The following is a 15,815-nucleotide window of genomic DNA, read 5'->3' as shown; positions in this document are numbered from 1 at the left end:
CTGTCCCTGAACACAGCAGACCACATCAGTACTGCAGAAACTCCCAAATGACACCCTATTCCCATTGTAGTGCACTACTAGAGTGCACTACTGTAGAGCCCTATGGAGCCTTGTCAAAAGTAGTGCACTATATAGGGTATATGGTGCCATTTGGGACGCAGACAAGGCCCCTGGCCAATCAAAGCACGCCACTTCTTTATTTTATCTGCTGTGGAGGGACAGAGCATCCATCTGAATCTCTCCAGACTAACACGACACTGTGTGTGTGTGTGTGTGTGTGTGTGTGTGTGTGTGTGTGTGTGTGTGTGTGTGTGTGTGTGTGTGTGTGTGTGTGTGTGTGTGTGTGTGTGTGTGTGTGTGTGTGTGTGTGTGTGTGTGTGTGTGTGTGTGTGTGTGTGTGTGTGTGTGTGTGTGTGTGTGTGTGTACACTAGCAGGGCAGTCAACTATCTGTATTAGTCCACAGATATGAGAAGAGGGTTTAGATGGAGAGAAAAAAAGAAACATAACACAAAGTGAACTTTAATTCGGTGGTGATTTGGAGACTGGAGACTACTGTTGAGTCTATATAACCTCCAATGCACACTGGAGACTAGTGTTGAGTCTATATAACCTCCAATGCACACTGTAGACTACTGTTGAGTCTATATAACCTCCAATGCACACTGGAGACTACTGTTGAGTCTATATAACCTCCAATGCACACTGGAGAGACTATATAACCAATGCACACTGGAGACTACTGTTGAGCCAAAATAACCTCCAAAGCACACTGGAGACCAGTGTTGAGTCTATATAACCTCCAATGCACACTGTAGACTACTGTTGAGTCTATATAACCTCCAATGCACACTGGAGATTACTGTTTAGTCTATATAACCTCCAATGCACACTGGAGAGTCTTTATAACCAATGCACACTGGAGACTACTGTTGAGTCTATATAACCTCCAATACACACTGGAGATTACTGTTTAGTCTATATAACCTCCAATGCACACTGGAGAGACTATATAACCAATGCACACTGGAGACTACTGTTGAGTCAAAATAACCTCCAAAGCACACTGGAGACCAGTGTTGAGTCTATATAACCTCCAATGCACACAGGAGACTAGTGTTGAGTCTATATAACCTCCAATGCACACTGGAGACTACTGTTGAGTCTATATAACCTCCAATGCACACTGGAGAGTCTATATAACCAATGCACACTGGAGACTACTGTTGAGTCAAAATAACCTCCAAAGCACACTGGAGACCAGTGTTGAGTCTATATAACCTCCAATGCACACTGTAGACTACTGTTGAGTCTATATAACCTCCAATGCACACTGGAGATTACTGTTTAGTCTATATAACCTCCAATGCACACTGGAGAGTCTATATAACCAATGCACACTGGAGACTACTGTTGAGTCTATATAACCTCCAATGCACACTGGAGACTAGTGTTGAGTCTATATAACCTCCAATGCACACAGGAGACTAGTGTTGTCCTCTTAAAGAAGAGACCTTTGTCTGAGTGGTTGGACTTGGGGTGAGCAGTGTAATGGAAGTCGGGGGTCCTGTTATGTTTATTAAAACACAATTTAGCCAGTAGTCAAACAACATGGTTAAAGGGTTAGCTGGTAGCTAGACAAACAGCATGAGCAGGGGGGGGGTCACACAACTAACCAATATTTAGACAAACAACATGTGGAAGGGGGTCACAGAGTTCTATAGTAGCAAACCTAACAACAGGACAGGGGGTCAGTTTAACATTTTAACAGGACCAGTGGGTCTTGGCTATGCTAACTCTACTCCTGTTATGCTTGTTCGAACACATTTAGCCAGCAGCCAAACAGCATGGGCCAGAGGTTACACAGATATCCAATAGCTAGTGGCTAGCCTAACAGCATGGATAGGGATTAGCCAGTAGCTAACATAACAACATGGGCATGGGTCCATTACATCCGAAAGCTAGCCAACCAGCATGGGCAGGGGGGGCAGTTCAACATTTTAACATTACCATCGGGCCTTGGCCTCAATTGAGCGTTCACTGGCACTGGGAGGCGGGCATCGCTGGTGTACTTTATCCCCCCTGTGAGGCACTTAACCCCTGGCATCCTGCTAGCCACCTGCTGGGTAAATGGATGGTGGCTGATAGGATACGGATAAGTAGTGTTTCAGGTCTCAATGCAACAAGCCTGTACTGGATCTTGGGTTCAAATAACGCATGTTGTGCTGTTTCTTATTTCTTACAGTTCAATTTGGAGAGGGACACTGCTGGTCAATAGAGGAAATATAACTTAGTTAAAGTCATGCAGGCAGTCTGTTCCAGAGGGTTGTGGTAATACGTGATGTCGATAGGTTGTCTGTTTCTGACATGCTAAATTCTTTAAAAAAACTGATAAAAGACTGCAAATAGTTTCCAAACGCACTAACAATATGATATAAAAGATTACAACACAAATTACATTTGATATACAGTATAGGTAGTGTCTTCCACAAGTACAGTTGAAGTCGGAAGTTTACATACACTTAGGTTGGAGTCATTAAAACTCGTTTTTTCATCCACTCCACAAATTTCTTGTTAACAAACTATAGTTTTGGCAAGTCGGTTAGGACATCTACTTTGTGCATGACATAAGTCATTTTTCCAACAATTGTTTACAGACAGATTATTTCACTTATAATTCACTGTATCACAATTCCAGTGGGTCAGAAGTTTACATACACTAAGTTGACTGTGCCTTTAAACAGCTTGGGAAATGGTTTTAGAAGCTTCTGATAGGCTAATTGACATAATTTGAGTCAATTGGAGGTGTACCTGCGGATGTATTTCAAGGCCTACCTTCAAACTCAGTGCCTCTTTGCTTGACATCATGGGAAAATCAAAAGAAATCAGCCAAGACCTCAGAAAAATTGGAGACCTCCACAAGTCTGGTTCATCCTTGGGAGCAATTTCCAAACGCCTGAAGGTACCACGTTCATCTGTACAAACAATAGTACGCAAGTATAAACACCATGGGACCACGCAGCTGTCATACCGCTCAGGAAGGAGACGTGTTCTGTCTCCTAGAGATGAACGTACTTTGGTGCAAAAAGTGCAAATCAATCCCAGAACAACAGCAAAGGACCTTGTGAGGATGCTGGAGGAAACGGGTACAAAAGTATCTATATCCACAGTAAAACAAGGCCAATATCGACATAACCTGAAAGGCCGCTCAGCAAGAAAGAAGCCACTGCTCTAAAACCGGCATAAAAAAGCCAGACTATGGTTTGCAACTGCACATCGGGACAAAGATCGTACCTTTTGGAGAAATGTCCTCTGGTCTGATGAAACAAAAATAACTGTTTGGCCTTAATGACCATTGTTATGTTTGGAGGAAAAAGGGGGACGCTTGCAAGCCGAAGAACACCATCCCAACCGTGAAGCACAGGGGTGGCAGCATCATGTTCCGGGGGTGCTTTGCTGCAGGAGGGACTGGTGCACTTCACAACATAGATGGCATCATGAGGATGGAAAATTGCGTGGATATATTGAAGCAACATCTCAAGACATCAGTCAGGAAGTTAAAGCTTGGTCACAAATGGGTCTTCCAAATTAACAATGACCCCAAGCATACTAGTTGTGGCAAAATCGCTTAAGGACAACAAAGTCAAGGTATTGGAGTGGCCATCACAAAGCCCTGACCTCAATCCTATAGAGAATTTGTGGGCAGAACTGAAAAAGCATGTGCGAGCAAGGAGGCCTACAAACCTGACTCAGTTACACCAGCTCTGTCAGGAGGAATGGGCCAAAATTCACCCAACTTATTGTGGGAAGCTTGTGGAAGGCTACCCGAAATGTTTGACTCAAGTTAAACAATTTCAAGGCAATGCTACCAAGTACTAATTGAGTGTATGTAAACTTCTGACCCACTGGGAATTGATAAATCTAGCTGAGGAAAGTATATTTTGGTGTGCTCTGGTACATTCTAATGCACTGATTCCATCTGAAATACACAATGAAATTATTGAAGACCTTACCTCCCAGATCGGAAGAATTTGTTTTCATATTGTGTAGAAAGACATGACTTTACAATTTGAATGACTGAAAATGTATGAACTCAGAGTATTGTTAGTTGTTCTGGATATTGTCTAGGTCTAGGCCTACAGTATATGATCAGGACTACTTTCTTATACAACTTTCATACTAAGATGTTGTCACGCCAACTTTAGCATCCCGCCAACTTTTTCCACCTTTTATTTATATCTGAAATGTGTTGCCGGGATCAAAGCCTAAACTTTTATTTCTGCAAACCGACATAGTCACGATTGCTGTAAAGTTCTGCCTACAGCTTAGTATGAAACGTAGCCGTATTGCTGAGGCAGAACTGGCATGCAGCACGCTTTTAAGCTCTTGATGGTTGCTAGGCAGCGGCTGTTACTACCAGCCTGTTATCATCTTCCTGGCAATTCTAAACTTTGCGAGGCATGTCACTTTGCATAACCCTTCCAACAGTTTTCTTAACCACAACTAGATGGATACATAAAGAATTACTGTGGGAATAAATAGCACTGAAACAAAAAGATATTGGAATAAAGTAGGTTAATGCAGTTGAAGGCATCACATTGTTTCTTAGTGCTGATTGAAACTCCCAAAAAGTCATCCAATTATTAAATCTACATTTGAAGCAATAGCGTGTCTTCAACTATTTCATCAGCGTGTCGTGCTGCTTTTAGACAAGCTTGAGGACTCCGTTTGGATATTGGTTAGGCTACACTTATGCTGTGGAAATGTTAGCTAAGTTGAGGTGAGTGCTGCTCATCATCTATTTGTTTGCTCATCTATCACAGAGCAGAAACATTTAGCATGTAGCCTAAATCAAGTGTACGCCTATTATTTTGCTAAATCTCGTGTAGGTAACTCCAAAAGCCTGTGGAGGTTGTGAAATATGAACATGAAACTCACATGCTTTTGAAAATATAGATTGCTATTATTTTCTATTGGTATCACAATGAAGATACTCTCAATGTTAGACCCTATTCATCCTCTCAATGTAAGACCCTATTCATACTCTCAATGTAAGACCTTATACCCTCCCACACCTCCGTGTAAAGAAATTTCACTGCAACCAGAGATCTGTATTTAATGACGAGATGCTCAGGTCTCCGCCCTAACATTGTCCCAAAGGCAGGAAGGCACGCGACAATATTCAGTCCAAAATATGGACAGATTCACCTCTTCCTCTCTGCTGTGTCTCCCTGTCATCGCTCGCTTTGTGACTGACAGGCACCTATCCTATCAATAGATCGCTAGAAGAGATGCATATCATTCATTCTAGCAGGAAAGGGCTCGACGGTCTAGCGAATTTAAAAACAATTTACTGAAAAGTAGCCTTGTTAATATGAAGTGGAAAATATAGCTGGCTGAAAAGGAGTCTGTAACCGGCCGCGCGCTAATGGAAAACACTGTAAAGGCCCTACTTACAGTATATAAAAAGTTTGTCTCCAAACGTGCTAGCTAATGCTCGCATTACGATTCTGTTGAGAACACACAGAAACACCAAGAAAAGCAGGCGGATGGTTGATAGGGAGGAAGAGGGGATGAGGGGATAGAGAGCAATAGAGAAAGTGATAAATCGACCTGGGAGGTTGACGACCCCACTCCCGTGGAGTAATCGTTCACACATTCAACTCTTAACCCATGGGCCTTAATGCTGCTCCGCCAGGGCCATTAAAGGGAGGAGAGGGTGATTTGTGCAAACGGTTTAGCATGTGACACGTTCCATACGCAGTGCTGTGTGTGCTGGAGGCCTGGCGCTACAGGGCTCGCTAGCTGCTTTTAGGCTCTTAAAACCCATCTCCTCTCAGTGCTTTTCTCATTAGAGCTCTATGAGACAATGGGTTGGCAGGCGGCTAGTTGCTCCTACTGTACAAAAGTATTATAGTAATCTGTTCTGCCCATCTGTGGAAGGTCAGGAGGGCCCACTCTCTGTCTCCCTCGCTCTCTCCAACTCCCTCGCACTCTCCATCTCTGTCTGCATTAGCGGAGAATACCCATCAGTGGGATTTACTCCAGGTCAGATTCCCTTGTTTTCCTTTTCATCTCCATCTCTAATTCATTGCCGTTTCATTTCAAACACGTGTCTCTCTGAGTACGTTTCAGAGTATACTTTGCTAGCAATTACAATCCAGGATTGAAGCAACCAAATACTAAAAAGTTAAAAAGCTCTCGAAGGCCTCAAATGATAGTGCTCATTTCTCTCTCTCTTTTACACTCTCTGTCTCTCCGTCTCCGTCTCAGACTTTTGCCAAATATGGCTGACAGGAAACCAGAGGTCATGTGGGTGGTCACCTCCTCCATCATTCTCACTGTACTAAAGACCTGGGTTCAAAAGTACCCTGCCCATCTGGCACTCTAGCAATGCTCAATCAAAAACCAAATACTATTTGAACCCATGTATGTTGTACCCAGTGGGGAGAGAGCCCACATCTCTGTAGTGACTTTGAGGTGTCCCAGAGTCTTTGGTCCAGCTCTGTCTGCTCCCTTACCCTGGAACTCTGCCCTCGTCTGGTGGAGGTTATCGGGGCAGGATGCTGTGCATCACAGGGATACATCTCATCCCCTCCCTCCAAACACAGAGACAACTGGAACAACTCTGAAAGAAGGAGGGGGGGACGGGGGGGACGGTTCCTTTCATCTCCCTTACTCCTAATGGCTTGTTCTGAGAGAAGCAAACTGTTGAAAGTCTTCAGCTCCAATTCTGGCCTGTTAGCAATTAAGCCGATATATCGGGCTGATGTTGGCCTTTTCTAGTCTATCGGCTATAGGCCCTTCTCTATCGGCTTTGTCGATAGTCCCTCTACATAGCAAAACTGATGCTATGCCAGCAGCCACTCACTGCCTGAGCCACGAGCACTGGACAACGCAGAGGAAGGTCTAGCTGGGAAAATCTGAAGCAGCAGCAAGCTAGCTCATTTACCAACAGAAAGGTGCAATATTGAGAAACTGACACAGTGACCAAAATCAAAACTCCTGTTGCAAATATTAGTTTACTTAATTCACTAATAACAAGGCTTGTGTCGACGTGCCCGGAAATACATGCAATACGCAAGCTAGCTATGTGACTTGTTAGCAAAGATTATGATAACTAACCCTTTCATCTGTGGTGTTAGCTAACTACGAATATTAGCTACTATGCTAGCTAGCTGGCTAAATAAACATGGTGCTAAGATATCAGATAGGAGCCAATAGTCAACGTAGCTAACGTTAGCTGGTTATCATTTTTCAGGAACGAGCCATCTGACTTGCGATGTAACATTAGCTATTTTATGGCACTGATCTGACACAATCATATCTGTAAATTGACAATTGATAGTCAGATTAGATGATTGTTGTAATAGGGAAAGAAAGAAGTGTTTTAAAATGTTTTAGAGATGCGTCCTGACATCTGAAGATAAAATATTTTTTCCCTATCATGGAAAATGACAAAAAAATACAACTTTCATAAGCCTCTGATCACAAATCGTTAGGTTGGACACATTTGCAATGAATAGATTTTCTTCATATTCTCAAACTAATAACTGTGCCTATATGATGTCCTTCCATACAGGAATGACATGCTGGAGTGATGCTTCTATACAAATGTTGTTGATCAGTAGGCTAATATAAGTCCCATATGTCAACTGTAGCATTTTGATCAACCAAAACAAGCTCAATAACTCAATGCATGCAGACAGTCCTATTGAATATGCATTCACCTGTATTGTGAGTAGGCCTATGCCATCTTGATTTACCCAGATTATCAAGACATTTACCATTCAAATAAAAGTTTTACCGTTATGTAGTTAGTTTTTATCAATCTAAGTCAAATGTTTTGTTGCATACATGGCTAAAATTGATGCATACATGGCTATCTTTGGGATATTTTGTCATCAAAATCTTCAAATGTAATGATATTGAATATCGGCTATCGGCCTACTTGACCCCCCAAAAAACGGTTTCGGCCCGAAAGAAATCCATATAAGTCTTTCTCTAATAGCAACGGCTAGTCCGGTCCCATTGGAGATCATAAGGGAAGTTGGAATTGGACGGGAGGAAACCTTCAGACGGGTGCCCTGTGTGGAACAAAGACTGTGGTGGCTTCCTCCAGGAGCGGTCTGTGTGTGTTTGAAATGCTCTAGAGTAGGCTGCAGACAGACGGGCCATGAGAGAATGTAGGTTAACCACCTGGTGTGTTCCTCTCCCACTCTGCCAACGGGTATCTGCTCACACAGGTGTAAATACAGCTACCGGATGGCCCGTTTGCGCACGCACACACACACACACACACACACACACACACACACACACACACACACACACACACACACACACACACACACACACACACACACAGCCGGCTACGCAAACAAACAGATGGTGCCTAGATACTCCTGTGCAAGTCTGCGTGAACACACTTGATATCACCCCGCACTTCATGGGCACAACATGCCGCCTACGTGTGTGTGTATGTGTGTGAGTGTGTGTGTGTATGTATGTATGCAGGGGGTCTGGTGCAGGGCAGGAGAGGGATGCACAGCTGCCTGTCTAGCTTCATTAGCCTGCCCTGACGCCTTCTCTCCTGAAGCGGACAGACGAATGGAAAGATGGGAGTTATCTTTAATGTACTTGAGATTTTTTTTGTGACTTTGCTGTGGCAACTAATACAGTCCTATTGTATTGACTTGAATTGACTTGAATTGATACAGTAGAGAGGAGACCTGGTGAGAAGGTTGTGCTTGTCAATTTGAGAGTGAAAGGATACTGGCAAACTGGCTGGCTGGCTGGCTGGCACAGGCAGACAGACAGACAGACAGACAGACAGACAGACAGACAGGCAGACAGGCAGGCAGGCAGACAGACAGGCAGACTAAAGCAGCCGATCTGAAAAAAAAGAAATAATAATCAACTAGCCAGTTCAGGAGTTTCCTCCAGAAGGATGACCTGCCAGTTATACTCTCAAATCTCTCCTCTCTACCTACTGCGGAAGAAACCCCAGTAGCCTGCTGCTTCCATCATTACAATATGTCCCATTCAAACATGACAGGAAAATGACATTTAAATGAAAATATTAAAATCCAGCCATAATTGTGATGCCACCTGTATGTAAATGAAGTTCACAAGGTGCAGTCTCTCTCCTCTGACTCACCGCCTCTTAAAACTACAGACTTAGTCATAGCGTGACTGACCAAGAGAGAGGAGAGGGAGAGGACACACTGACACGCACAGATACTGCCTGATAGAGAGACTCACTGGTAAATGTTTACATAGAGACATGTAGCTTTACTGTAGTGTAGCTGTACATAGAGACAGACTGGCAACAGACTCCAAACCAGGCTGGATATAATATCATGTGGATGTTTCTTGCAAATCCAATGGGTTCATGACAAATACAGATGAAAAACTAAAAATTCAACATGATCAATGGCTTTGTCTGTGACCAAAGGAGGACAGGCTGAGTTGTAAAGGCTACTTCGGGTTAATACTAGTGAATAGCTAGATGGACAGAGTGTGATGGACAGAGTGTGATGGACAGAGTGTGATGGACAGAGTGTGATGGACAGAGTGTGATGGACAGAGTGTGACAACAACACATGGTTGGATGCAGGGCAGGAAGACTCACCCGGAGCGCTTGGTCATGGTGCCCAGGGTGATGGGCTGTTTGATCTGTGCCAGGGGCAGCACTATGGTGAGGCTGGGCAGAGGGGACAGACGAGGGTTACCCATGTTGTTGTTGGTGAAGTTGTTGTACGACTCCTGGCTGGTGAGTTTAGCTGCACAAAGAGAGAGAGAAAATATGTAATACAAGTCCTATTTTATAGTCCAAGTCCAACAGTAACAATGCAACAGTTCATGTAGTCCTATGTTTCATCAACGTTTGAACACACGCATACCTGGGGTCCAAGGCCTTGGATGAGCCGTGGCCCTGATTGGAGGTAACCAGCTCAAGATGCAGCGCCTCAGAGCCACTAGTACCCAGCAGTCAGTTAATCAGACCTAATCAACAGGAGTCGCACACCTCTCTCATCTGAGTGGAGCCCAAGCTAAACACAATCAGGCCATGTCAAAGGGCACCACATCGAATGGCCTTAAAGAGCTACATCAGAGAGGTGCATGACGCTTGAGTATGGCATGAACACACAAACATGCACTCACACACACAAAGATGTTTGCTCACTGCAGGCTTAGTAGACTTAGAGAATGTGCCCCTTTCTCTAACTGTGCAAATACATTACATTTAAGCACTAATTGTAAATACCAAAGCAGTAATGTAGAATCCATTCATTACTATGAGTACAACTGTTGCATGTAAAACAGCAGCAGTAAGTCAAAGTCACTTCTAGGAGTTCAACATCTATTGCGTGTACGTTAAATATCACGAGACGTTTCTACAGTGAAAACCAACAGCAGCTTCTTATGTCCACCACATCATACCTGGTTTCAGCAAGTTAGAACTATTTGACGAGACACTATTTCATGATCTATGGAATATATCCCTTGGAAGTTGTACAGTGAATATAAAATGAAGAGCTTTATTAAATATGCAGGTCATCTGAGGAGAACGGTAAACTCTTCGCATGATGGTTGACCTGATCATAGCCCTCAACATTAGTTCCATATAATTCCTAAATCACAATAACCTGTTCAATATAAATAACTAATTCATTAAAGACAACATGGGAAACAGGATTTACCAATTTCAACATAAGCTCTACTCTCCATCACGACACAATACACTTCAACCTAGAATGTACTATGATGTATTTTACAATACAATATGTGTCCTTAGAAAGATTCAAGTTTAAGTACTCTCGCAGAAAAACAGCATAACCTTCAGGACCAAAACTCAATGATCTTTCTCTGAATGTTTTCCTTTCTCCATTGTTGCATTTGAAAGGCGACAGCCATCGAGTTTAAAAGGGGGGAACCCAGGGACAAAGAGACAAAAGAAAACATGCTACAAAAACAACACAATGAAGGAGAGGGTTGTGATTATTATTGGAATCAAAGCAGTGATGGGGAGAGGAGGAGGAAGGGGGGGAGGGGGAAGGGGGGGGAGGTAGGGGGGGGGGGGGTGGTTTAGATCATTAAACTGTTTCTCTGTGTTTCATTAGTGCGGCCAAATAATGTCTTTGTGTTAATCCAAAAAGAGACCATTTAGATGTGGAGGCCCAACAAAACAGCAGGGCCTTCAGAGAGGAGGACGTTATACAAACTTTGTTTGTATCCCAAATGGAGCCCAATTCCCTATATAGTGCACTACTTTTGACCAGGGCTCATAGGGCCCTGTGGCACACTGTAGCACACTATGTAGGGAAAAAGGTACCATTTGGAATGCAGCCCTCCTTCCCACTTGGCCTCTAAGCCTCTCCGTCTCTCCAACCCGACAGAGAGAGAGAGACAGTTGCCCTGGGCTCTCGAGGGCCCTTCACATTTCAAAAGCACTACACCCCCAACGCAGCCACCTTTTGTGTGGAAGAGCAGGAGAAAAAAGGAGGAATTTGAACAGGAAGCAGCCTGTAAAGCCATAATGGGGCTACAGCTGGCCTAAACGTAGGACAGGAGGAAGAAAACATCTTAATGAATTTAGCATCCTTCCAGCAGGACACTTCAACCCGCCGCTCTCTCTCTCCGTCTCTCTTTTTCTTTTCTCTCAGTCTCTCTCCCCATCTCAATCTTTCTCTCTGTGTCTGCATGCACCACATTAACCCCCTCACCCTTGACAACCCAAAGAGGAACAGGTGTAGTTGACTTTGGTGGAGCTATTGTGGCTATTGGGCTGTTGACTGGACCGCTACACCCCCCTACTTTATTCCAAGGGGCCCAACTCATCAGAGGCCAGTCAGTGAGGAGAGGACAGGGAAAAGTGGCGAAAACCACGCACAGGCAGAAGACGATATCTAAAACACATCTTGGATGTCTGCTTGTCTGAGGGGGAGAGAGAGGAGCAGGAGTGTCTGGCAGAGAGATCGCTAGCCTAGCGAGGGAGCGAGATGGGGCCATGATTTGATTAATGACTGGGGCGTGATGTGCCTGAGCACTGATACATGACAGCCCCATGGAAAGAAGATCCATCAATGCAAATCCACCCGGCCCAGTCCAGCCAAGGCTCCCGCCAGAGGTCAGCATGTCACCTGACCCAGCCTGATCTCTCCATCCCTCCCTCCATTTCCCTTGATCCTAAACTTTGCTCCCCCTATCCCATCCATCCAACCCTCCATCTCTACCTCTTTCCCTCCGTTCTCTTCTACATCCCTCACTCTCTCTACCTCTATCCCTCCATCTCCATCCCTTCATCCTTCTCTACATCCCTCCCTCACTCCCTTCTGCTCCGAACCAATTTGCATCCTCATCTAAACAGCGTCTCTCCGTCTCTCGGTTTCCCTCTCAGCCCGGTCATGGATATCTCGCTTTTGCTGCCCGATTTGCATCCGATGCACACAAGAAATGAGCTCGGCCGTTTCCGAGAAGAAAAAAAGTGTCTAGACTTTGCAGCTGTTGACAAATATTTTCATGTTGAATTTGAATTGTGTTTTGTTTGCACGTGGACTTAGGACTTGGCCGTGAAAAAGCAAGTAAGGTAAAGAGGAGCACTCTGGTAGAGAGAGAGAGAGGTAGAGAGAGTGAAGTACGTATAGAGAAAGGTAGAGAGAGAGAGAGAAGTAGAACGAGAGAAGTAGAGCGAGACAGACAGAAAGAAAGCAAGCAGCGGATGCAAGGCTAGGGAATACTGATGTACACTGAGTGAACAAAACATTAGGAACACCTGCTCTATCCATGGCAGACTGACCAGGTGAATCTAGGTGAAAGCTATGATCCCTTATTGATGACACATGTTAAATCCACTTTAATCAGTGTAGATGAAGGGGAGGAGGCAGGTTAAAGAAGGATGTTTAAGGCTTGCGACATGGATTGTGAATGTGAAAGGTTGAATGGGCAAGACAAAAGATATAAGTGCCTTTGAACAGGGTATGGTAGTATAAGCCAGGCGCACCAGTTTGAGTGTGTCAAGAACTGCAACGCTGTTGGGTTTTTCACACTCAACAGTTTCCAGTGTGTATCAAGAATGGTTCACCACCCAAAGTAAATTCAGCCAACTTGACACAACTGTGGGATGCATTGGAGTCAACATGGGCCAGCATCCCTGTGGAACGCTTTTGACACCTTGTAGAGTTGATGCACCGACTAATTGAGGCTGTTGTGAAAGCAAAAGGGGCTGCAACTCCATATTAGGAAGGTATTCCAAATGTTTTGTACATTCAGTGTATACCGTTTCATCCATTCATGCCTTTCTTGCTTGTCCAAGTTTCCCAGACATGCTATAGTGAAAAGAGAAGGAGGGAGGGAGAGAGGGAGGGGTGGGGGCACAGGAAGTAGGGATTAAGGTGAAGGAAATGAGGGGGTATAAGAGGAGAAAGGAACTTTAGCTACTCTGCTGAGCTGAAGTTTCGCTGTCATGCCAAACCAGCCCTGCGATCGCAATTCCCCAAACTATTATTATTAAAATACTCACTTCCAGGGAAGAGCGAAAAAGAGAGAGAGAGGAGTGGAAGAAAGAGAGAGAGACTTTAACCATTTGCACATTGTTACAACACTACTGTATATAGACATATGACATTTGAAATGTCTTTATTCTTTTGGAACTCTTGTGAGTGTAATGTTTACTGTTAATTTTGTATTGTTTATTATCTATTTCACTTGCCTTGGCAATGTAAACATATGCCAACATGCCATGCCTATAAAGCCCCTTCAACTGAGAGAGAGAGAGAGAAGAGAGAGAGAGAGAGAAGAGAGAGAGCGAGAAGAGAGAGAAAGAGAGAGAGAGAGCGTGAGAGAGAGAGAGAGAGCGTGAGAGAGAGAGGAGAGAGAGAGTGCGAGAGAGAGAGTGCGAGAGAGAGAGTGCGAGAGAGAGAGAGAGAGAGAGAGAGAGAGAGAGAGAGAGAGAGAGAGAGAGAGAGAGAGAGAGAGAGATAAGAGATAAAGACACAAAACCAAATGTCTATCTAGCCCACCACTTCACCCTGGACAGCCTTTACGACCAGGTCCACCTATACAAGGCAGCAGTGCCCACCTTCATCCGGAACCTAAAGGAACTCGCCCTCAGCCCCAGCCCCAACACCTCACACAGGAACTACAGATCAAGACACTCTCCCAGACCTGCGGGACCCACCCACCCCCCCGGACCTACACATGGAGGACCACGCCGAGAGGACCTACATCCAGACCACAGCACCACCAGACACATCCACAACCCAACCAATCTGCACCCCCCTAAGTCAACCATGCCCACACCCCATTTAGGCCCCCTCAGACCAGACCTATGGAGATGGAACCACTGGTTGCCCTAGGTTAAAGAGAGCTGGTAGTCCCATCCACCAAACTACGAGGTGTGAAACAGGAAAGGGACTCAGGGGGTATGCTCATTTGGTATAGAGTAGACCTAACTCACTCTATTAAATTAATCAAAACAGGAACATTTTACATTCGGCTGGAAATTCAAAAGGAAATTCTCAATAGAGAAAAAAATTCCTCCTGTGTGCTACCTATATCCCCCCACTAGAATCCCCATACTTTAATGAAGACAGCTTCTCCATCCTGGAGGGGGAAATCAATCATTTCCAGGCCCAGGGACATGTACTAGTCTGTGGCGACCTAAATACGAGAACTGGACAAGAACCTGACACCCTCAGCACACAGGGGGACAAACAACTACCTGGAGGTGAAAGCATTCCCTCCCCCATATGCCCCCCTAGACACAACTCATGCAGCTCTGTCGAATGCTGGGTATGTACATAGTCAATGGTAGGCTTTGAGGGGACTCCTATGGTAGGTACACCTATAGCTCATCTCTTGGCAGTAGTACTGTAGACTACTTTATCACTGACCTCAACCCAGATTCTCTCAGAGCGTTTACAGTCAGCCCACTGACACACCTATCAGATTACAGCAAAATCACAGTCTACTTGAACAGAGCAATACTCAAATCATGAGGCATCAAAGCCAAAGGAACTGAATAATATTAGGAAAATATATAGATGGAAGGAAAGTAGTGTGGAAACCTACCAAAAAACAATTAGACAACAAATTCAATCCCTTTTAGACAACTTCCAGGATGAAACGTTTCACTGTAATAACGAAGGTGTAAACTTGGCAGTAGAAAACCTAAACAGTATATTTGACCTCTCAGCTTCCCTATCAAATCTAAACATTTAAAACAGAAAACAGAAGAAAATTAACAACAACGACAAATGGTTTGATGAAGAATGCAAAAAGAAATTCAGAAACCTATCCAACCAAAAACAGAGACCCAGAAAACCTGAGCCTACGCCTTCACTATGGTGATTCACTAAAACAAGACAGAAATACACTACGGAAAAAGGATCAGCACATCAGAAATCAGCTCAATGTAATTAATGAATCCATAGAATCTAGCCTCTTCTGAGAAAATTGGAAAACTCTAAACAAACAACACGAAGAGTTATCTATCCAAAACAGAGATGTATAGGTAAAGCACTTCTCCAATCTTATTGGCCCTATAAAAAAAGAACAAACAGCAAAAACATATACATGATCAAATACAAATCTTAGAATCAACTATTAAAGACTACCAGAACACACTTGGATTATCCAATTACATTGAATGAACTACAGGACAAAATACAAACCCTCCAACCCAAAAAGACTTGTGGTGTTGATGGTATCCTCAATGAAATGATAAAATATACAGACCACAAATTCCAATTGGCTAAACTCTTTAACCTCATCCTCAGCTCTGGCATCCTCCGCAATATTTGGAGGACCGATC

At 44.1% G+C, this 15,815-nt stretch overlaps 1 protein-coding gene across 7 annotated transcripts in view; it reads right to left on the bottom strand.

The window, feature by feature from the left end:
* The window catches only part of LOC129822563 (BCAS3 microtubule associated cell migration factor-like), a 347,331-nt gene that overhangs the window by 236,679 nt on the left and 94,837 nt on the right, over positions 1-15,815 (bottom strand). For all 7 annotated transcript variants that reach the window (XR_008754493.1, XM_055880891.1, XM_055880894.1 and 4 more), the window contains one exon: positions 9,633-9,783. Coding sequence is in view for 6 of the 7 variants with exons in the window: in XM_055880891.1 (XP_055736866.1) it covers positions 9,633-9,783 (151 nt within the window). In the remaining variant the exon portion in view is untranslated. The remainder of the gene's footprint in view (positions 1-9,632; positions 9,784-15,815) is intronic.

Source organism: Salvelinus fontinalis, chromosome 24 (genome assembly GCF_029448725.1).
Source record: "Salvelinus fontinalis isolate EN_2023a chromosome 24, ASM2944872v1, whole genome shotgun sequence".
Lineage (NCBI taxonomy): Eukaryota > Metazoa > Chordata > Actinopteri > Salmoniformes > Salmonidae > Salvelinus > Salvelinus fontinalis.
Note: the sequence above shows the minus strand (reverse complement) of the source record. Positions and strands in the feature narration are given on the sequence as shown.